Raw genomic sequence first — 24,890 nt, 5'->3', positions numbered from 1 at the left:
CATGCAGGGGGATTGAACATATGATGACCACTGGCTAATACTTGGTCTACTTTATATTCATTGATTTTGTCTTCCATTGTTTCACTTAAGTAACTCACTTTGTCGAAATCAGCCTCCCAAATCAGATTACGTTCTCATGCCATGACAGGGCGATTCATTTGAACAAGCATTAGCTTTATTCTTAATTAATGCAATACTTCAGATCACAAGCTTCAGAGACTCTAATACTCTGTGTCTATTTTGCTTATGTGTCCCACTCATGAGTATTGCAAACAGCAACAAATAAGCTATTCCTTGAAACAACAATACATTGTTTACCTGCTCATTAGTCCTAGTAGCAGCATGTGTTCTTCCAAGATTTGTGACATTTTAGTCCAATTTCAAACTTAATTAGGCGATCATGGCACAGTATGTCAACAGCTGCTTTGTGGAAGATCTGATTTGGATGTAAATCAAATGTTATATATGTATATATACATGTAGTTACATGCACACGCATATATTTGCGTGTAGACATGTATGCATAGTCTTTGAAAAATTGTGATAAAATTGCTACTTTGCATTTAGAAGATAGATTAGTTGTAATTTCTTTCATCGTGATTTGACTCTGAGCGCTCTCATTTTACTATCAGGTTTTAATTTGATATCACTCTGGTATATTTAGTGTTTCTTTCGCTTACACTTCTAGATTTAATGCTTGATTTAACTCTTTTTTTCTAGATTCTCAAGATACTCAACAGCAATACAGAAAACCCCTATTTAATCTGGAACAATGGAACCAGAGCAGAACTGCTTGAATTCCTTGAATCTCAACAGGAAAGCATGGTTAAAAGAGTGAGTCAACTTTTTGAATAAAAACTAAGCATGTTATGGGCACTGTTTAAGTAAATGAAAAATCTTGGTACAGTGTTTTAGGTGAATCTTTAAACAAAGAGCAATGCCAGACATTTAAGAAGATACACTTAATTCTTTTACATTTTAATTTCCATATGTTGGCTTGTCATTGTAAGATGTGGTGATCGTTGTCTCATAATTATGAGGCCTAGTAAAGCAATTTAGCATTCTTTCTTTGGGAGGTCTATAAATTGTAGACCATTACATGCGGTAACAGTAACACTTATTTACAGCACTTAGAAATGTGAGAAGTGCTGTATGAAGAGCTCTCAAAAACATTACTATAAAAAAGCAAATAAATGGATTGTGATGAAGAGCACGTTTTGCTCTGAGCTTATTGGGATGGAGACTCCTTAGGGCAGCGTTGTCCAATCTACCAGAGTAAAGGATGCTGCCTTGGCCTTCCTAGAGGCCCTCCATTATTACATGATGCAACAGGTAATTTATTTGTGGGCAGGCAGGGTAACCCATAAAATGTAATATTGCTATCAATAATAATTATCTGAACAAATACAAGAAAGCAAATAACAGAGTGAGGCTTGATTCCCAATAAAAGTGCATAATGTGATAGTCTGTTCTCTGAAAACCTTTAGAATGCTTACAGAACAAGGTAAGCTACATGTCTCACAGTAACACTAGAGCAACATTAGAACTTTTGAAATACACTGAACTTAAACTCTAGTTTTCAGATTGGGATCGCCCCAATAGATACCCGAGGAAGTGCCAGATTTTGGGTGTTTTCCTGAATAACCCTGAGAAACCACAAGTGTCCCATCTTCTTTTAGAATTGGGATTAGTCTGTTCTTAGAAGCAACATTCTTGCCCTAATCAGACCTGCCCATTATAAGATCCCAAGTAAAAATGTATCAAATGTTGCTTTCATGTTATGGGTATTTATCCATTTAAGGTAGGGTTCAGTTCTCCATCTAGCTCCCTACAAAATGAACTTCCTACTCAAAGACCTAGTGTCATACTGCAGGAAGGTTGGACCTTAGAACCCTCTAATAGTCATCCTTACTGACAAATAATTCTGACTTATTGATAATCTCCTCTCAGCCCAGATTTAGCAATAAGATTCAGATGTTTTAATCATGGTAAATTCTTTATTCAGTAATCTTTCAGAGCAGCTTAAGAGCAAATTTATATATATCGCAAGCAGACGAAAACACAATTTGACCTATAAAAAATATTTGTTTCAGTTGTATTCTCTGGCCATCGACATGGTGACTGAATTCAAATTTCACTTATTTCATGATAGCAGTGAGGAGACCAAACAACTATGACCAGGAAGGTGTTCCACCTAATAGGTAGGCACGTGAAGTTTACATGGTCCTTTATCTTGGTGTCAAAAGTCATAGCTGTTAAGACCGTTAATCTTTAGGTGGGTAAAATAGCTGTCCGCAGAAATATGAGAACATTTTTTATTACACCCAATGTGTACAATAATATGGCCACACTCTTAGCATTCTTATTGAGCCACTTAATATCATCTGAAACTTGAATGCCATACAGTCACATTCCAATACCTGTTATGTAGGACATGCATGAGACTGATATTTGATTTAAAAGAATTATAGACCCCTCAGGTCATATATTTAGTCTTTCATAAATTATACATAACCCATGTTTTCCCAAGAAATGGGGAATCTCTCCAACAATTAGCACAAATCATATGAGTATTTATGAAATCATGTCCCCACTTTCCAAAAAAAGTGTTGTAACCAAAGTCCCATCTATGATGGAATCTGTAGGGGATCAAGCTGTATTAGCCACAAGAACATTCATATACAAACAAAAGAAGCATTGGCCAAAATGTAGTGTTGTTTGGCACTCTCAGCTCACATTTACTCAGCTTTGCGGTTTGTATATGTATAGATGGATGAAGAAGGCTTGTTTTAGGTAAGCTATCCTACAGAAATGTCCTTGTTTAGGATGGTTATGTGCTGTAGCATATTCTCACCTTCTATTTTCTGACTAGTTATTCTTTAGGGTGGCTTTTTTAATGAGGAACCTGTGAAAATAAGATGTTTGGTGCAACAACATGCTCATAGTTTTTCAGAGTTATATGGTGTGTGCTTTAAAGAAGTTCCCAGCCCTGACATCAACTGTCTGTGCACATGTTGGGTTAATTGAAAACAATTGCAAAAAATTGCTTTTGCATCTGTGAAACTGAAACAGGAAAAGGAAAGAATGGAATTAAATAATAAACATAAGAAATCAAAGTGGGACATGCCCCCCCTCTTGCCACTCATTCGCCTAAGCCAGCAGAGTAGCAGAGCAATGGATCTCGCTCTTGCTCCCAGAGTCGACTGACTTTTGAGCCAACCCTGCAACTGGGTCCGTAGCAACTGACTTTCCAGGGCCGTCTTCCACGGCCCAATAGATCCAAGAGTTCCATGCAGCCATGCTCTGGCTGTTCGATTCCTTGCAGACTCTCTGGTGTGCCTTCAGACCCCAACGAGCCAAGAGACCCTCCACCTGGTGTACAACCCGCTTGTTTGTCTTCAGCACCAGTTGGACCCTCTGATCCTGTTGTGACACCTCTAGCTCCAATCAGAACTAAACCTCAGGCGCCACAGGACTTTGACGCCATTACTGAATTTATCTACACCGAATGAAGAACTGCCCATAGTACTGTCCATCTCTGAGATGGTGCTGGTCTGACCTCGCCCCACGCCGTGCCCCATGACAGTTGAGTCCAGCTTCCTCAATCTGCTCTGCTGCCTCCATAGAGAAGATGACACACAATACATTCACTTTTTTGGGATGGACTTGGATAATGATTATGATGCGGGTGATGAGTTCAAACAACAATCGGTATGATAACTTGAAGGAGGGTTTCTCTGAAAATGGGCCTTCTCTTACCCCGTGGACCAGCCACAGAGGAGTTTGCATCTTACTCTATGGTAAGGTCCTTGACCTTCAGCTCCCCACTTATGAGCTAAGACTAATGTTCTCCAGTCGTGACAAACCTCTTCTGAGCAACTTCTGCCATTTAATGAGGCTGTAGCAGACATTTTATTGGAGGCATGGGCCAAACATTGCTCTGGTCCATCAGTCAACCACCGAATTGCGTGAATCCCCAGCTGATCCCACATTTTTATCTTAGCACCTTTCCCCCCGAAAGCTTGGTCAGGCAAGCGTACCGCAAGTAAAACTGACCCAAACACGTTCCCAATTACTCTCCTTAATAGAGAGTCAAAACTTGTGGAGACCTTTGGCAGGCAAGTATTTACATCCACCAGCTTGGTGCTCAGGTCAGTGAATGCCAGCTGATTGCTGGGGCGATATTCCCACTCCCTTTGGGACGTTTTTGGTTCACTACTACTTGCTGGTGTCCAAATGGAGAGAAGCCTCCAGACTATTTTAGACGTGCACTTCTCTCAATGCTTTCCGTCAGAAGGAAAAATGCAAATGCTCACACTGTCCCAGGATGTGTCTGCCCTAGACCCGGGGACTGAATGATAGTGCTGGACCTGTATGATGCCTATTTTTATATACCTGTCCTGCTAGCCCACCAGTGTTACCTGGGCTTTATGGTGGGACAGGAGCATTTTTAGTTTGTTATGCTCCCATTTGATCACACCAGTGCCCCTCTGATGGTCACGAAAGTAATTGCGGTGGTCGCAGCTCATTTCAGAGGTCAGGGGTGCCAGTAATCTCCTACCTCGACGACTGGCTGTTGAAGGCAGGCTCAACCTAGGCAATTTTCAAACACCTCCAGACTAGGGCGAACCTTCTGTCAACTATGGGGTACACCATCAAAGTGCCAAAGTCACACCTGACTCCTGAGACTGTCATCTGATTGGGCTACTGTCCACACTTAATGCTCATGCACTAGTTGAAAAACCTTGCAGTCCAACCAGTACATCAGAAAAAAGCTGTCATCTTATTTGAAATCGGAAATGATAAAGTGCTCCCAAGCACAGCAAAGATCATCGCCAATCATCAGTTGGCATGTCAGCTTTTTGGGATCACTTGATTTAACAGGTGCACGAGAGTTGCCCAGCTTAAAGGCCTGCGGTGCCTGTAACTGACTGATGTCGGTGACGGATCCGCACCGCATGTGCCTCTTTTGCCTGGAGCACGACCACGACCCCAAGTCGTGCTCAGACTGCCGGTCGATGGCGCCAAAGGCTTTGGGGGAGCGGTCCGCAAAGCTCCTTGAACACCGGCAGTCGGCTCCGCGGCGTTCGAGGTCCCGGTCGAGAGACTGGTATCGGAGCCACCACCATTCCGGTTCGAAATCATCGAAGTCTTCGCACTCAGGTTTGGGTAAGTCGAAGCATAGGAAGTCGAAGAAGCATCGTCGCTCTTTGACTTCTCATCGGTCGGCTGATCCGATGAGGCCCACGGGTGATGCCTCTCCCACGGCTCTGCGCATGGAGCCTGACTGGTCGACTCCGAGCTTCCCTCCCTTTCTGGGATCCGGAGCGACCCCCGCCCAGCTCTGTATGTTCAACGAGGCGATGCATGCCATCTTTTGGTGGACCGACGCGCCTTCGGGCTATGCGGACTTGGTTGGGGGGCCTAGGTCTTTACCGGCTCCGGCGCCATAGGCCCCCTTTGGATCCAGGCCTGGATCCGGATCAGCGCCGGTTGACCTCATTACACCTCCACTGGCACCGCTTCCCTCGGCACCACTACTGCGTTCGGCGCCAGGTGGCTCCCAAGCCGGCGTCGACCCCAGCCTCCTTCCCGACATGGAGCTGGACCAGCCGACGCCGAATCCGGAAGCCAGAGGAGGGTGAGGAGGACTGGGAGGTGTCAGGTGACCCTTCAACTGACCAGCTAGATACTGAGCAGGACTGGAGAGAGGAACTGGGGGATGCTAGTGGTTTGGACACCTCTCCTGACCGTGGCATGTTGTCTCCTCCTACCGTGGCTACGGAGGAGGGAGCGTCATGCGCAGTGGTGTTGCGTAGGGCGGCCAAGGCTCTCAACCCCGAGCTTCCTACGGTGGCAGTCAGGACTAACTTCCTGACAGAGGTGCTTCAGCGGGCTGCTAGCTCTTTGGAGCCCTTGCTGCTGTTTAATGAGGCCCTCATAGACGTCCTTTTGGGCACGTAGTCCAGGCCCAACACGGGGGCTCCCGTGGACCGGATGGTTGCCCGACGTCACCGCCCACCACCGGAAAGGGAATCCAAGAAGCTGGAGCACCTTGGCAAGAAAATGTTCTCTTCCGCCAGCTTAGGACTACGGTCCATAAACACCGCATGTCCCTTGGGCCTTTATTCACATTCAATGTGGGATACGGTGGCGCAAGTGCTTCCTCAGTGTCCAGAGGAGGCCTAGGCAGTGCTCTCCCAGGCTGTTGCTGCCGGGAGGGATGTATCAAAGTTTACGATTTGTTGTGGGCTGGACACCGCCAACTCTCTGGGCAGGACCGTTTCAGCATCGGTAGCACTTCATCGCTACGCCTGGATGAGGTCCACTGGCTTTTCAGGGGATGTCCAGAACACCTTAATGGACATGCCCTTTGATAGCCGTTGTCTTTTTGGCGACCAAGGATACAACGCCCTAGAGTGCTTCAAGGACTCGCGGGCAATGGCCAAATCCTTGTCCGGCGCAGTCTGCTTTTCGCCCCTTTTGTGGCTTAGGAAGGGGTGCCCCGCTACGTCCAACCCAGAGCCACAGGCACCAGCAAGTTACCCAACTTTCACGTGGCCGGGGACGTGGAAACAACGGGCGTGGATCCAGGGGCCAGCTGGCAGTCCAGTCCACCAACCCCCACCTCTGCAGCAGCCTCCAAACCCTCGTAGTCCGACCTTTCAGGCCTATCAAATGCCAGTGGTCGGCAGGATTCGCCATCACCTCCCCCACTGGTGCACCATCACGTCAGGCAGGTGGGTTTTGTAAATAGTCCGAAGGGGCTACTCCCTCCCCTTCAAGACTACCCCTCCAGCCATGCCACCGCTATACCAACGCATGTCAGAGGATCATCTGGCCCTTCTCCAGCAGGAAGTTAGGGCTCTCTTGGCCAAGGGAGCTATCGAGCACGTTCCTGTCCCAGAAGTAGGACGGGGTTGTTACTTCCACTACTTTCTGGCTCCCAAGGAGGACAAGGGCCTGCGTCCTACTTGGACCTCAGGGACGTCAATCACTTCCTCTGGAAGGAGAAGTTGAAGATGTTGGTCTGGCCTGCCCTCGACCAGCAAGACCCCCGTAGTGTTGGACTTATTTTCACATCCCCGTCCTGCCGACCCACCTGTGTTACCTACGGCTCACGGTAGGCCATGAGCACTTTCAGTTTACCGTGCTCCCCTTTGACCTTACCAGCGCCCCTCGGGTGTTCATGAAAGTGGTGACGGTGGTCGCAGCTCATCTGCGCAGATCAGGAGTTTGTCTTCCCCTATCTCGGCAACTGGCTATTGAAGGCGGGCTCACCCCAGGCAGTTGTCTTTCACCTCCAGACTATGGCCAACCTCCTGCATTCGCTAGGGTTCTCCATCAATGTGCTGAAGTCGAACCTGATTCCCTCTCAGAAGCTCCTCTTCATTGGAGCGGTTCTGGACATGACACGGTTTCGGGTCTATCCTCCCAAACAGCAATCCTGGGATATTCGGGCTATGATTCCGATATTTCAGCCTCTATCCTGGGTTTCGGTCCGAATAACCCTGAGGCTGCTGGGCCTCATGGGCTCGTGCATCCTGCTGGTCGATCATACCTGGTGGCATTTGCGGGCTCTGCAGTGGGACCTGAAGTTCCAGTGGGCACAGCATCAGGGGAATCTGTCAGATTGCATCTAGATCACGGAGGGCACTGCTCAACAACTGCAGTGGTGGCCCACAAACCAGGATTGGGTCAATGGCAGATCCCTCTCCCTTTCACAGTCAGACCACCCTGTGGTGACAGATGCATCCCTTCTGGGATGGGGCAGCCACATGGGAGAGGCGGAGATCAGAGGCCTCTGGTCTCCGGCGGAGTCCAGGCTTCACATCAACCTTCTAGAGCTCCGGGCGATTTGTCTTGCACTGAAGACATTCCTTCCCTCTGTCTGGGGAAGAGTCCCAGGATGCTTGTTTCCGGTCCAGGGATGACCTGGTTTGGCAGTTCGGGCTGGACTGTTCCCATGAGGCACAGGGTCAGACTGATTTGCATATGGCCATGTCTGAACTGGGGTGGCAGAGTGAGCTAAAGAATGGTGATGGATTAAACTCAGATCAGTTGACTCGGGGTGAGTGTTTGATTTGCTCAAACGCTCCGTCCATCATCCCCTTTTGTATCGCGTTATACATTTATAGCAATTCAATCCCCATTCTGCAACATTTGCAGATAAGCTAATTCTAGCACAGCAGAAAATAAAACCTATTTTGAGTTTTTTGAGTTCCACATGGTTCACACCCATATGCCTTTTTGAACAGTAGGCCTTATGTTCAATATAATAGCAATGCCTCCTATTCTGGTTATTTGATGCCAACTGCACTGATAAGTTCAGGCAGCTAAAAGGCGAAGTCTAAGTGCTTCCTCAGTAGCTTTCAGCTAGAATTGACAATAAATATATTTTCACTGAAAAAAACATTGGTTTTAGTTAGCTGGACATTTCACTCGTACAAAACCATTGAAATTCCTCCGTTATAGTTAGTTGTACTAACTATAACTCACGCGCCCGCAATCTACTGCTGATGTCACATATTACATCATTCATGACATGGTCAGTGACATCACTGATGACATCTCAAAAGACATCACTGATATCACTGATGACATCATCCAGTGAATGTGGTTTGGTTCGATATTCAAATAAGTATTATATATATATAGCAATCTGCATTGAAGACTGAGTGGATGTATAAGTGTCTGGATGAAGGATTTAGTAGCACTGTGATTGACTGTCTAAGTGACTAACTTAGTGTTTCACTAAATATATGGGATAGTGATTAAACTGTGTGAATATCTGTTTCACTGTATAGCTTGTTGTGTAAACATCTACATAAGTTGGTTACTAGCTATGTGAAAGTCTATATTAGTTAATAATTAGCTAAGTGAGTATTTGTATGGGAGAGTGGACAGTCACACACCTCCCACCCAACCACACATACATTCAAAGATGTGTAAATAGTTGATTTAGTTGGTATGTGAGGTTAAGACGGCATATGGAAACACTTGTTTGGGAGAGTGAATCTCTTTATGGGTGTGGTGATGAGTAAATATATTTCTCAATGCTACATGTCCACCAAAGTAGAAATATAAAAGGCAGTGTATGTGACAGCTGTTTATAAATAAGTATACATAAGACTCAGTGATTGTATGAGTGACTGTATCGAAAACTGTATACTTGTAATAGTGATTTTATAACTCACTAAGTAGGAGTTACTATCTATATGAATAAAGTGGTGTTTGTAGAAGTGTGTAGCTTAGTAAATGTAAGTATGATCAATTGTTTGAATAAGTGAGTAGGATGACTGCATAAGTGATTAGGATGTGTGCTGGTGTGATGTCGATGTAGGTGTATAAGTATTTTTGATAATGTTCTATTGATCTTTGTTAGCATGTATGAGTGAATCTATAGGTAAGTGTTTAGATGTGTGTGTAGATGTAGGAATCACTTAGTGGTTTTTTAGAAAATTGTATTGGTGTGTCAATGGTTTCAAATATGGTACTCCATATTTTATAATGACTGTTGAAAGGTTATACTAGTGTATAATAAGATGGATCAGATTGTCACGTGGATGATGTCATCTGTGAGGTCATCAGTGTTGTCATTTGTAATGTCATCAGTAATGTCACTGACCATGTCATGAATGATGTATTATGTGACATCATCACCAGTGGATTGCGGGCGCACAAGTTATAGTTAGTACAACTAACTATAACGGAGAAATTTCAATGGTTATGTACCAGTGAAATGTCCACCTAACTATAACACCCCTAAAGCTTATGTTTTTTTCAGTGAATTTCTAAGTTTTTTTAAATGCTAATTCCTAACTATAACATGACTAACCTATGGTTTTTACAGTCAATTTCAAAGGTTTTGTAAATGAAAATGTTTAAATGTTTTAATTGTTATATTTATTTTTTTAATATTGATTTACTACATGTTTTAAACTATTTAATTTTAGATATTCATCATTATAAACTTTATTTCGGTCGTTATGACCTCAAAAGTGCAATCAAAAATACATACAAGGGATAAAACAATAACCTCATGATTAGGTTACATATTTTTGTACAAGCAACACTGTAAATGAATATCAATGGGTACAAAAAAAAATTAAAATAAACATACAACAATACACAATCCTGATAGTATGGGGTGGCTAATCACATCGTAAGGAGAATGGACTGGACCATAGGCAAGAATACATAGATGGAAAGTGCATAGTGCAGATAATGAATAAATAAATAATCACATTAGTATAAAAAGTTAATAAAAAGGTGACCAGGTCTTATCATTTAAAAATTAGCCTAAACATCACATTAGCCTTTCTTCCTACTAAAGGTTACGTCTGTACATTAACTGTTAACTATAATAAGTGAGTAGACTAACTGCTTTGGGGTTCCTCTAACGGTAAGCGAACAGGTTCAAATCAAATCAGGAAAACAAGACTGTACACTTAAGACCGTCATAAAGTAACCATTTGGGAATAGACTACCCAACTTACAAGAACTATAGTACTTATGATTCTGTTCTCAGGTCATCCATTGCCCGATTGGAAGACTTTAAAAAGTACCTACGAGAGCACCACATGGAAAGTAAAAAACCTGCGACTGAGTAGACAATAGGGATTCTTGTATCATACTGTAGGATCCTAAAAGCCTCCACACATTGTCTAGTCCCAAGGTTCCTACAGATCTGCACCAGCCAGCGTTTTCTAGCTTTGTAGTGGCCGGGGCAACTGAAGAACACATGATATACTGTCTCATCAGGGCAATCACAAGCCGGACAGTTTGGGTTTTGCATACCCTTCCATTTGTGGGTGAAGCAATGGAGGGGCAACACCCCATACCTGAACTGACGGTAAAGTTTTCTGGCGGCAGCTGGTATGATGATAGCTATGGCAGATTCAAATAAGGGCCTATCCTTTATCTCTAGGAACGCTGAGGTTAACTTGCCTGTTCGGGAGCAGCTGTAAAGCTGGGCCAGATTGTGCTCCTCAAAAAGGGTCTTCAGTTGTTTTCTGGAGGTTGAGGTGCAGGTAAGCTCAGGATCCACCCAGAGTTCCCGAAGCCCCAAGCTGATGGACATATGTTTAATATGTTCTAACCAAGGCAATGTAGTCGCCCCCCTCAGATTTGAGATATTATATTTTTTAAATTACATTATAATTACATTATATATTACATTACAAAATATACTTTCTCAGAATGAATTACTTTAGTTTAAATACTTTGCAAATAGGCAATAGACTTTTAAGTACAGTAGTTAGTTGTTGCAATGGGCAACACAATTTCAAACGCTAAATTAAATGCAATTAGTTACTTTATGGATTACTTTTCTAACCACAGGACTAGATCCTAGATTCACTCCTGGGACATATCTTGTAAACAGTTGAGTAAAAGCTTTTTGGTTACAGTAGTGATTTTTAAGGATTATTATTGTATTTTAAAAGTTGACACTTAGAAACTTTTTCACATAGTATCACCAATGTTATCCTACGGGAGGAAATTCACTTAGCAGGTAAGTAGTGTTATTGTTACTTTTTCTTACTCAGTGGTGGATCCTGGATCCAGCACTGGTGCATCTCCTGTAAACAGTTGAAAGAATGCGTTTAAGTCATACAGGCGATTTTTAAGGAATATTTGTAGTTTGTGAAAATTGACAGAAACTTTTCTTGTGAAGACCAGACAATGGTTTCCTATAGAAGGAAATACAAGTTACTTGTATGTATGGTTAGAATTACTTTTCAGGGTCAGTGCTGGGCTAAAAGATGCAGCACTGGGTTCTCTCCTGGTAACAGGTGAGTAAATCGGAATTCGTTGTTAGGATGATTTTAGGTGAATTTTTTTAAAGTTCCAAAACTCCACACTTCGAAGAATTTCCAAGTGAAACCAGTCAATGTTAGCCTATGGAAGGAAATTCAAGTTACTTGTAAATACGATTAGAATTTCTTTTCAGGATCAGTTCTGGGCTCAAAGATACAGCACTGAGGTCTCTCCTGATAACAGGTGAGTAAATCGGAATTTGTAGTTCGGCTGATTTTACTTTGGTCCAGTATATATAGAGCCACTTGCTTACACTATCCCCTCCCCACTGTCCAAAAACGCCCTGTGGCGCGTTTTAAGTTGGGAGATTAAGTCCCCTTGAATCCTGAGGGTCCCTAGGGTCAAACTAGCCCACTAGGTACCTCCAATAAGCGCCACAAAGCTGCGTTGCAGAGAGGTGTAAAAATGGGCGTGTCCTCTGAACACTTGTCTGCAACGCAGCTCCCTTTGGCATACACGAGATACCTGTTGGGCTATTTGGCCCTCAGGGACCCTCAGTATTGAAAGAGAATTAATTCCCCAACTTAAAACGCGCCACGGGCGTGTTTGCACAGTGGTGAAGGTGGGGGCGTGGCCTGAGGTGATATATCTGCAAACACGCCCTGTAGCGTGTTTTAAGTTGGACAAATAATTCCTCCTCAATCCTGTGGGTCCCTGGGAGCCAATTAGCCTAACCCGTACCTCCAGTATGCACCAGGGGGCTGCATTGCAAAGAGGTGTTCAGAGGCCACGCCCCTTTTTACAACACTCTGCAACGCAGCTCCATGGAGCTTACTGTAGGTACCTGGTGGGCTAGTTGCCCCCCAGGGACCCTCAGGATTGACAAGGAATTAATTCCCCAACTTAAACCGCGCCACAGGATGTGTTTTCACACATGTGAAATCAGTCCAGACCCTCCCTTCACCACTGTGCAAACGCACCCTGTGTCGCATTTTAAGTTGGGGATTAACTCCCCTTGAATCCTGAGGGTCCCTGGGGACCAACTAGCCCACCAGGTATCTCCAGTAAGCGCCACAGAGCTGCGTTGCAGAGAGGTTTAAAAAGGGGCATGGCCTCAGAACACCTCTCTGCAACGCAGCCCCCTAACGCATACTGGAGGTTCCTGGTGGGCTAGTTGGCCCCCAGGGACTCCCAGTATTCAAGGGGAATTTGTTCCCCCTCTGCAAACGCGCCAGGGGGCGCGTTTGCAGAGTGCTACAAGAAGGGGGCTTGGCCTCCGGCGCAATACGGGTTTTTTTCTTTTTCTTTCTGGTTTAAGAAGTGCTCCTGTGTTCAGAAGTGATCAAAATAAACCCACAACTATTAATTGGCACAAATCGGTCGTGTACAACCCTGGAGAGCGAGACCTGGGGCCGGCTATACCCGAGGCATTACGGGTGACGTCTGAGGGGTTTGTGTATCTAGGAATTTACATAACGAACAGTAGCTCTATCTCCTATACGAAAAACATCCAACGGGTTCCACTGAACTTTAAAGAGGATGCGTGCAGATGGAAGACTCTCCCACTCACAATGCTAGGACGGGCGGCGATGTATAAAATGATTACTCTGCCGCTGTTCCTCTCTGCAGTGCAAAACGAGTACTTCCCCCTCCCGTGCCACTTTTTTAATGGAAATTATTGAGGGCCTTAGAGAGTTGCTCTGGTTGGGGAAACAGCCTAGGATAGCACTGGACACCCTACAGAGGAACCAGTACAATGGAGGGATTTCGCTCCCCAACGTGGCGGCATACTACTGGGCGGAACATCTCGCACCAATAAATGATTGGTTGCATGCCCCGGCGGATCCCCCCACATATAGACTGGAAAGGGACAAACTGGACCGCCGTACATGCCTGCACTATATATACGGGGGAAGGGGAAAGCAGCACTATTATCAGCAACAAGGTTGACTGTTGAGCTCTGGGACAGGGCGACAAGACGAATCGGCTGGCGGCACAAACCGCCGAGACAAACCCCAATTTGGAAATGCGCGTGGTTACGGGAACTACGTAAGTTGAAAGGCTTCCGGAGGTGGGACGATATTGGCATTTCAGTGTTGGGTGCTCCAGCGCCGGGACGCCCTGAAGTCCTTCCAGGACTTAAAGGATGAGTATGGCTTGCACCTCTCTCAATTCCTAAAGTATGCGCAAATTCGCCACGCCTGGCAGGCGGAAGAGGCGCTCTTGGACCCCTTGCCGGATTATGCTCCGCTAGAGGGCCGCTTAGTTCGAGGCATGTGGGCTGCTAAATTCATATCTATTGCATAGATCGCCGCCTAGTGTTGGGTCCGGATGATTGCACATTGTTGTCCTGGAAGAGTCTTCGAAGTATCACGAGATAGGTGGCTCCTCCCCTGGACTACAGTGCGCATGGGCATCGACTCCATCCCCAGATTGTTTTTTTCCGCCATTGGGTTCGGATGTGATTTCGACGTCTCCTGTCGGAATCGGTAAAAACAGTTCTCTGAAGGCCAAAAGGCTTTCTAACCTCGTCGGTATTGTTGGCGTTCGGTTCTCGTGTGTTTTCTGGGGAGTCGCGTTACTCTTCGGTCATCGAGGCCCTTCGACGCAGCAAGACCCCGACGAAACTACAATGGAACGAAGTCCGTTCAAAAAGTGTCCCGTGTGCGGTTCGAAGTACCCACACATCGATGTGCATCCTGTATGCAACAAGTGCCTGTCGCCGGACCACAACGAGGCCAACTGTATGGCCTGTTCGCAGTTCAGGTCGAAGAAGACGCTCAAGATTCGGCGCGTGGCGCGCCTCGAAGCCCAGCGATCGGCACCGGCACCTGTGGACATCTTCAACGACCCCGAGGCTGACGAGCAAGAGCTTCAGCTTCAGATCTCGCCTCCATCGGCGGAGGTCGAGGCCGACTACGGAGAAGCCGTTGAGGGCCTGGACCTAGAGGAATACGTCGAGGAGGTAGGGGACGACGAGGAAGTTTATGGGGCCGCGGAAGATAGCTTGGAGGAAGAGCTATGCCCCGTCCGTACACTAACTAAGGCTCAGGTCACGGGATCGCCACTCGGCCTTACCCACGACCCTCACCCTAAGTCCTCGGCCCCGCCTTCTGGCCCGGCTACAGACATTTCAGCGGAGCCTCCGTTACAGAAACCGAAACCATCGGCTTCGACGTCATCTAAGATGGCCGACACACCATCGAAACCGAAGACGGCGGAGACACCTTCGAAACAGTCGTCTTCGGAGGCTTCGAAGCCAAAAACGGCTGTCGAACACGATAAGGCACCCAAGGGGGCCCAGGAGGCCACCTCGAAGAAGGTCGTCGACCACGTGTCGAGTAAGATGGTGGAGTCGAAGAAGACTGTCGAGACACCTTCACCCAAGACTACCGTGGCCCCAGGCACACGGACAGTCGAAGTGGCGTCGGCGAAGGCCACAGAGCCGAAGTCTGAAACCACGACGCAAAGGGAAAAATCTGCCGATCCGAAGCCGGGGGCGTCGACGCATAAGGCCAACACCGACCGGAGCCTTGCTGTCGAGGGTGCGTCCGCGCCCAAACAGAAGTCGTCAACGCTCGGATCATCACCGGGTGGTGGCTCGAGGCCCACGGTCGGATCGACGAAGCCGTCCGCTTCTTTTGCTAAGCAGCTCGCGGGCTCCCTGAAGAGGCTACGGAACAAGGCGTCGGAGCCGAAAACGCCCTCGGTACCGAAGGCGACTGTTCCACCGAAGAAGACTTCGACGCCGATCCTCTATACTCTGCCGCCGAAGGCTTTCACACCGCGTACGGTGCCCGATGACTCGGAGGGGCTGCGGCAGACTCAGCGTCGTGGAAGCTCTGCTTGACCACTTTCGCAGGACGATGAATCAGAGCATTTTATCGACGCCGACACGGGCAAATTAATGCTCTACAAGAGGAAAATTACATCCCAGCCAGTGGAATCCTATGTAATCCCTCTTAAAAAGAAAAGGCCTGCACCACATACTCCAGACCTTGTGGAACCCATTCCTCAACAGACTGGGAGGAGTCCAACACCTTCACCCACTTACTCAGATGGGGACGGAAATGACCAGACTGAAGAGTATAACTTCCCTGCCAATAATGACCCTGATGAGTAGCAGGACTCATGGGTAGACACTGGTGACCAGGGTGACCAACAGGTGGTTAGTGACCCACAGCTTTATGGGATAAAGACTTCTCCTACTGAAGACTCGGCGGCATTTAATGCCTTGATTGAACGGGCAGCTGCAAATCACAAGGTGGAGATGCATGCCGACCCTGTGAAAGTTGACTTTTTGTTTGATACATTCTCTGCATCAGAAAAGACTGTTAAAACACTGCCAATGCTTAAAGGGGTTCTCAAACATGCCACTGACATTTTCGAAGAACCCACCAGGGCAAGGGTGGTCAACCCACGTATAGAAAAGAAATACAGACCGGCACCTGGAGACCCTGCTTATATACGGGGCCAGTTGCCTCTAGACTCTTTGGTCGTCTCCAATGCCCGCAAGAGGGCGAATTCACAGACAACGGGTGAAGCTCCTCCCCCGGACAAAGAGTCAAAAGTGCTGGAGGCAGGGGGCAAAAGGGTGGCAGCGCAGGCAGCAAACATATGGCGCATATCCAATACACAAGCCCTATTGGCTAGATATGATAGGGCGCATTATGACACCTTGGAACAGCTTTTGCAGCACCTTCCAGACCAGTTCAAAGAAGGAGCTGAAATGTTAATCCAGGAGGGCAAGCTCATTTCTAATGCTGCGATTAAATGTGTGCTTGATGTTGCAGATACAGCAGCACGGGCGGTGAACACTAGTGTTATGTTAAGGCGTCAGGCATGGCTCCGCATCTCAGGCTTCAAGCCCGAGATCCAAACAACTATCCTCAACCAACCTGTCAATCCAGACAGACTGTTTGGCCCGGAGGTTGACACCACCCTTGAAAAGATTAAAAAAGACACTGAGACGGCTAAGTCCATGGGTGCTCTTCAGTCTCAGCAATACAGGGGCAACACTTTTCGTCGCTCAAGTACAAGAGGTGTTCCCAGAGGACACTTGGCACAGCAGACAAGTTTCAATAGAGGAGGCGCCCAGGCCTCTTACCCCAAACAAAATAGAGGTGGTTACAGAGGAAACAGCGCCACGGGCAGAGGCAGAGGCAACAATAGTTCCCGTTCCTCTGCTTCCACCAAACAGTGACTCCCTGTCACTGCCCCCCGACCATCCAACACCTGTCAGGGGGAGACTCCAACAGTTCCTGCCAGTCTGGAGAAACATCACCACAGACAGGTGGGTAAGAGAGCTTATCCAGTTCGGGTATTGTTTGGAGTTAACGTCCACTCCACCCAACATACCCCCACGACAACGTCCTATGTCGGCAGAGCACTTGCACTTATTACAGCAGGAGGTTCTCGTAATGCTGCAAAAAGGAGCAATAGAGCTCGTGCCAGTGGAGGAAGAAGGCACAGGGGTTTATTCCCTGTACTTCTTAATACCAAAAAAGGACGGCTCACTCAGACCCATTCTGGCCCTGCGCCCCCTAAACCTATACATACTCTCAGAACATTTTCACATGTTGACGCTACAACAGGTACTTCCACTATTAAACCGGGGAGACTTCCTCGCAACCTTGGACCTCAAGGATGCTTATTTTCACATTCCACTCCACCCATCCCACAGAAAGTACCTCCGGTTTACCATACAGAACAGGCATTACCAGTTCAAGGTCCTACCCTTCGGAGTGACCACTGCACCCAGAGTGTTCACGAAGTGTCTGGCGACCGTGGCGGCGCACCTCAGGCGACAGAACATACATGTCTACCCTTACCTGGACGACTGGCTCGTTCAAGCCAAGTCGGCTCAGCAGTGCGCCGCGGACATGTCCCACACTATTCACCTCCTTCACAGTCTGGGGTTCTCGTTAAACTATCCGAAGTCGCACCTTCAGCCAGCCCATGTGCGGGAGTATCTGGGCGCGACCATAAATACTCTGGCTGCCAAAGCACAGCCAAACCCTGCGAGGATCGACCACATCCAGTCGCTAATCCAGAGGTTCAGACCCCAACACTCACCACTCCCAGCGAGAGTGTTTATGCAGTTGATAGGCATGATGGCCTCCTGCATCTTCATAGTCCCGCACGCGAGACTGCATATGCGTCCGCTCCAGGAATGTCTAGCACATCAGTGGACGCAGGCTCATGGACAGGTTGAAAGACCTAGTGTTGGTGACCGGTCGGGCATACAACTCTCTGCATTGGTGGAATCCACACAACCTTTTCAAGGGCCGACCGTTCCAAGAGCCTGTACCACAGATCATCCTCACGACGGACGCATCTGTCAGGCGTAGACCAGTATCCAGGCAGAAACCAAACTCCTCAGAAGCGTAGACAGTGTCAATCCCCTTCCCCTAGATAGATCCCCCTCTGTGATCCAAAACACTTGAGGATGATTACTATCCAAGGAAAAGAGAGAGACCAAACCAAGGTCAAAAGAAGAAAGGGGAGGCCTGTCAAAGGTTCCCACGTCACTAGGGCCAGGTTCCCTGCAGAGGATAGAAAAGACAGAAAAAGGAACACATCAATAATATAGAAACAGGTAAGGTCTATTACTAGCTATTTCCTGAACACAGAAGAAATATGCTGTCACACGCTTACCTGGCAGTAATGTAAAAAGAACCTCATAGAAAGTTACCTGAGCACCCAGGAGTACTCACAAACAAAAAGGATACAGCATCATTAAGAGTCTGTTGGTCTCTCCAAAAGAAAAGAATAAATAAAGCAACAACGTCCCGAAGCTTCTTGACTTCCGATAGCTCAGGGAGAAGAAAAACGTGTTTTCACTTTCTTCCTATTTTCCAATCCAAATAGTCTCTAAAAAAAAGGAAACGCTGCTTAGCGTTTTTGCTTGCCAATAATAATGGAACAAGAAAGTTGTAGAATCACTTCCTCGCGTGTCCAAAAATATCAATGAATAAATGTTGCAGCCGCTTTCTAGCACTGCCCAGTTCCGAGCAAAGTCTTTAGCGTAGGAGCGCTTTCAAGCGCGAGAAAGTTGTAGCTTCACTTCCTCGCGTTTCCTACGTGTCAAAAAGAAAATGTTGCAGCCGCTTTCCAGCACAGCCCAATTCTGAACACAGTCCGAATTGTGGGAGCAATATCAAGCGCTCGAGGGAAATCCAGGGACAGGGTCACAGCGGTGACGGGTAAATGGAGGGAGGGAAGGAAGGGAGGAATCTCGAAGTCCGATGACGCCTGGATTCAGCGTTCTCAAGCGGACCACGCAGTTATGGGAAGAATTTCTCGGAGAATACAGGAAGGCGAAGGTCAATCTTTGCTTCAAGAAACAAGACGGGGTCACGGTCCAAACACCAAAACACGCCTCAGGACTGCAGCAAGAAAACCAAGCGCCGCCATATTGGAAGGGGAGGTATTAGTGTCTCCTCAGTGTCCGTGATTGGTGTACAATCTCCAATGACCTATCGGTTCACACGTGTTGCCCCCAGGGCGTTCTGGGACACGTAGTACAGGCAGCGCGCAACAGCATATTACTCCCTGTCCTGCACTCAGAAAAACAGAAAGAGGGTCTAGGGTCTTCGTGTCCTAACAGCATCTCTCCAGGGGTGGGGAGCTCATGTGCTCCAGTACACGGTGCAGGGACTATGGACGACACAGCAAAGGAAGATGCACATCAACTGTCTGTAGTTGATGGCGATCTTTATGGCGTTAAAGTCCTTCAAAGTACACTTGTGCAACAAGGTCGTGTTGATCCGGATGGACAACATGACGGCCATGTACTACATCCAAAAGCAGGGAGGTACGCACTCTCCACAGCTGTCTCATCTGGCTCAGAGCATGTGGAAGTGGGCCATTCAGAGGAACATCTTCCTCATGGCGGAACACCTTCCGGGCAAGGACAACCAGATGGCGGATCTGCTCAGCAGGTACAGCCATCAAATGCACGAGTGGGAGATACATCCATCGGTACTCCGCCCGTACTTCCAGCAATGGGGTCATCCAGAGATAGACCTGTTTGCCACAAGGGAAAACGCAAAATGCCAAAGCTTTGCCGCCAGGTTCCCTCACCCACAGTCGCAGGGCAATGCGATATGGATGAACTGGTCAGGCAGATTTGCGTACGCTTTTCCCCCAGCACCTCTCATTCCGCTGGTGGCAAGAAAGCTAAAGCAACACTCGATGACGCTCATCCTGGTTGCTCCAACGTGGGCACGCCAACCATGGTACACCACGTTCCTAGAACTTTCCGTGGTACCGCATCAAAGGCTGCACCTCTCACCCAGGCTCTTGACGCAGAACCATGGCGACATCCAGCATCCAGACCCGCAACAGCTCAATCTGGCGATCTGGCTCCTGAAGTCCTAGAGTTTGTCTACCTTAATCTGCCTCCTGAATGCATGGACATCATCAGAGAGGCAAAGCCCACTACCAGAGCTTGCTATGCAGCAAAATGGAAGCGTTTTGTCATCTACTGTACAGAGCATAACATAAATCCGCTAGATGCATCCATTCCAAACATCATTTGCTACTTGTTACATCTTTACAAATGCAATCTAGCGTACGCTTCCATTCGGATACACTTGTCAGCCATAGCAGCTTATCTTCAGAACAGGCAGCACCTCTCTGTTTTCAGGGTGCCTGCCATTAAAGCCTTTCTAGAAGGGCTGAAGCGGGTCATTCCTCCCAGAACCCCGCCCGCTCCGGTATGGAATCTCAATGTGCTCCTCACTAGGTTGATGGGGCCACCCTTTGAGCCTCTACATTCATGTGAGATTCAATTCTTGACATGGAAAGTGGCTTTCCTCATTGCCATCAGGTCTCTTAGACGTGTTAGTGAGCTACAGGCGCTCACAATACAAGAGCCATTTATTCAGGTTCATTCCAACAGGGTGGTGCTCCGCACTAACCCCAAGTTCCTTCCAAAGGTGGTGTCACAATTTCACGTCAATCAGACAATTGAACTGCCCACATTCTTTACAAATCCAGAGACGGTAGCGGAAAGAATGCTCCATACCTTGGACGTTAAGAGGGCGTTGATGTACTATATTGACAGAACACAACCATTTAGAAAGACACAACAACTATTCGTTGCCTTTTCAGCTCAGCACAAGGGCAACCCCATTTCCAAAGCGGGAATAGCCAGGTGGATCGTTAAATGTATTCAGATTTGCTATCAGAAAGCTAAACGCACTTTAACGATCCCACCCAGAGCACACTCCACACGCAAGTTAGGAGCCTCCATGGCATTCCTGGGAAACATTCCTTTGGAGGACATTTGCAGAGCAGCCACGTGGGCCACACCACACACGTTTACCAAACATTACTGCGTAGACGTACATTCCAAACAGCAGGCAGCTGTAGGACAAGCTGTTCTTAAGACTCTATTTCAGACTTCTGCAGCTGGCACGGGCGGCCGCCGTTAATGGAGGGACTGCTATATATTCTATGCAATAGATATGAATTTAGCAGCCCACATGCCTCGAACTGAATATGCTACTTACCAGTATGCATCTGTTCTTGGCATGTAGGGCTGCTAACATTCATATCGCCCACCCTCCTCCCCGGCGCCTGTAGCAGCTGCAGATTGCTTCTTGCATTCAATCATTAGCATGGACATCTTTTACACTGTCATACTCCATCTTTGCCGCAATGGCTAAAAACAATCTGGGGATGGAGTCGATGCCCATGCGCACTGTAGTCCAGGGGAGGAGCCACCTATCTCGTGATACTTCGAAGACTCTTCCAGGACAACAATGTGCAATCATCCGGACCCAACACTAGGCGGCGATCTATGCAATAGATATGAATGTTAGCAGCCCTACATGCCAAGAACAGATGCATACTGGTAAGTAGCATATTCATTACAGGACCAGGTCCACACTAAGCTGGTTTCACTGACTTATAAAACCCTAATTAACAATATGCCGGACGGACTGGTGAAACTGAGGAGTGTGTGGGAATCGAATGTAGTTTAGATGGACACGCTGGTTTGGGAAACGGCCTGATGCACCCTAGGGAGGTGACAATAAAATCTAGACTCCGACTTATTCAATTTAAGGTCCTACACAGAGTCTACTACGATCGATCCCGCCTACACCGGATGGGCCGGGCTACCGACCCTAGTTGTTTGCGGTGCGGACATGCTGAGGGAAACTTTTACCTCACCATTTGGGAGTGTGGGTTCCTCCAGAGTTACTGGGCTAGGATACTGAGAGAACTCGGGGAAATACTCGAAGTGCCCCTACCCCTAGAGCCCAAATTAGTTTTACTGGGGATACTGAACAATTTAGACTTGACTCAACCCCATCTCATCTTCCTGATGTTAGCATTAGTGGTGGCCAAGAGGGATGTGGCATGGGAATGGGGAGCCTCGAACCCCCCGAAGCTAGAGGAGTGGAGGAGGGGGATGGACGTATATATGGCCGCTGAAAGAGTTACTTATAAAGTGAGAGGCTGCCCGAAGAAGTTCTCTAGAGTGTGGGGGAAATGGCAACTTTACTATGGCCTGGATGGGGGGCTCTGAGGGGGCGGAGAAGGTGACTCTGGCAGCCCTACTGTACATGGGATGGACTTGGATATAGCTGCTTTTCTACATGGATGGTCCTCTATAGCAAAGCGATGATGTCTTGTCCTATGCCGAGGGAGGTGAGTGGCGGGTGGAGGTAGGGTAGAAAGAGGTGGACAATTCAATGTGGCATGCTTATTATGTTCTGTGTTGGAAATGCAAATAAAAATAATTTAAAAATAAATAAATATATAAACCCACAAAACCTTGAGTATACAAATACACCTTTGACTGGGTTCTCTGGCCTCAGGTTAGGGGTTGCTTTTGTTTTAGGATGCCATTTCTGTTGATATTACTGATCTCCATGTAAGCAATGGTTAAATGAGACTCACCAAAGACTCTGCAGCATTTGTACAGAATGTGTAATAATTGTGCATCAGCGATAACATTAAGTCTTGAAAAACAGGAATGCTGTCTCAAGCCCAGACCTAAAAAGGGATGAACAAACAAGATACAATATTTACCTTTTAGGAGTATTCATGTTTCTAAATTACAATCTAGTAAAAATTGTATGAATTCTTTATAAACAGGAACGTCTATGGTCTTTATGGTTCTGTTTACATCGTTCAAGCTGGCTTTTGGACTTCTTAACATACTTTACAATACTAGGATTGCCTTCTGCAGCAATCCTGGAAATAAATTACAGATTCAGCAGAGAACGTAGCAGAGCCATTTGAACAGTCTTTTGTAGAAATGTCAAATCTCAGTTTCCCATGTGACTTCTTTAAAAAAAAATGTTTACTGTTTTGTTGTCCTAGTTAATAATTCTAATGCAAAGCATAAGTGTTTTATTTTTTGTTTTAAAAGGGTGAGTGTGACAAAAGCTATGGATCAGAGTTTGTCTTCAATGACCATGCAAAGGAATTAATTGTTGGAGAGATTTTTGTCCGTGTTTACAATGAGCAGCCTACGTTTCAGTTAGAGGTAAATTTTTGTTGTATTCTTCCCAGTACTTTTCCCACTATTGTAAAGTTAGCTTTCCAATACAAAGCAGAACCTTGACTTTGTCTAATCAAGTGGCCTATATGCAAAGATGGCTCCAAATGAATAGCCCTTCAATGGGCTTCTAGGTAATGAATGGGGCTTTGGAGCTGATCCAATCTGTTATATATATATGGTGGGTTAGGTTTACACTAATGTCTTTTTGTTTTTAGAGTGGCGATACCAGACCTTGCCGTAGAACTACAAGTGAATGACCTCCCTAAACTAAGCATTTAGCGGATTAGAGATCTATGTATCATTAGTCAAAGGACACTATTGGAGAACGTGGAGTACATCTTCTAAAGCAATGAACAATCCATGTATTTATTTTTGTGCATGACTTTTGTGGCAGCAGAGCTATGGGCTGCTCTTGAAAAAAAATCTTGTCCTCTACATTTGTTAGGTGTGGAGTTAATCACGTGTTCCACCAGAACTTCTTGAAGGCATGCCTTATGTGTGGTGTGTGTGTCTGACTTTCTTAAAAACAATTGAAAAAAAAAATAAAACTCAAGATGTAAGAACATTTAGTCTGAACCCCTATATTGTGACTGCCACAGAAAGTGGCATGACTAGATATCAATATAAAAGTATCATCTGATAGAGAAATCTAGCCCCAGATTCCTTAACTTAGAATATCCCCCTTGGCGTCCGATTGGATCCAGAAAAATCTTTTTCCCCAGCAGTACCTCTGCACGCCAGGGGGAGGAGCCGCCCGGCTCTGTCCTGACGTCGTCCACGGAAGTGAGGTCAATGGAGCCATATAGCCTTCCATGTCATCTTCGCACAGCCCTGTGCGGCTCCCTTTGTCCCTCCCTCGGCGGAAGTCGCGTTATTTATTTATTTATTTTATTTATTTATTTATTTAAAGAGTTTTGTATAGCGCGAACAGGACCCATGGGTATCAGAGCGCTTTACATATCAAGAGATAGTAAGGATATACATCTTGTACAGAAGAGTTAAATAAAGAGATATGACATATAAAAGATATTAAACACAATATCTACAGATTTTTAAGTGTTCTTTCCGTGGCATGAGGTAGATAAGGTTTTCGGTATTTAAGTTCACTTGTCCTGTATCTTGACCTGTGATTTCCATCTTCTCCATCCATGGAGTATAACTCTGCCGCTATGTTAAAGAGGATCCAACAAGAGCTATGGCAGGAATTTGCTCATTAAAAATATTTTTGTTTCCCTCTTAAATGTTACTGTGTTTGTTATCTTTCTGATGTTTGGTGGAAGAGAGTTCCAGATTCTAGGGGCTGCTCCAGAGAACGCTCTCTCATAAGTTCTTTTCTTCCGGAACATGGGTGGTCTCAGTACCAACTCCTTGGCACTCCTAGCAGGCCTATTTCCTCCAGATAGTACTATTTTCTGGGCAAGATATCTTGGAGTGTTGTAGTGAAGTGCTTTGTGGGTGATACATGCCATTTTTAGCTGAATTCTGGCTTCGTACGGTAGCCAGTTTAAAGCTTTGAGGTGTGGAGATATATGGTTGAACTTCCTTGAGCCGGTTATAAGTCTTGCTGCTGCGTTGAGGCATGCTTTTAGCGGTGCTGTGGAGATTTGTG

General features: G+C 46.4%; 1 protein-coding gene across 2 annotated transcripts in view; it reads left to right on the top strand.

The window, feature by feature from the left end:
* The window catches only part of DNAJC13 (DnaJ heat shock protein family (Hsp40) member C13), a 1,517,524-nt gene that overhangs the window by 1,100,097 nt on the left and 392,537 nt on the right, over positions 1 to 24,890 (top strand). For both annotated transcript variants that reach the window (XM_078663869.1, XM_078663868.1), the window contains 2 exons: positions 721 to 834; positions 23,150 to 23,266. In XM_078663869.1, coding sequence (XP_078519995.1) covers positions 721 to 834; positions 23,150 to 23,266 — 231 coding nt within the window. The remainder of the gene's footprint in view (positions 1 to 720; positions 835 to 23,149; positions 23,267 to 24,890) is intronic.

The sequence above is a fragment of the Lissotriton helveticus genome, chromosome 10 (assembly GCF_964261635.1).
Source record: "Lissotriton helveticus chromosome 10, aLisHel1.1, whole genome shotgun sequence".
Lineage (NCBI taxonomy): Eukaryota > Metazoa > Chordata > Amphibia > Caudata > Salamandridae > Lissotriton > Lissotriton helveticus.
This window is presented reverse-complemented; position numbering and strand designations above follow the sequence as displayed.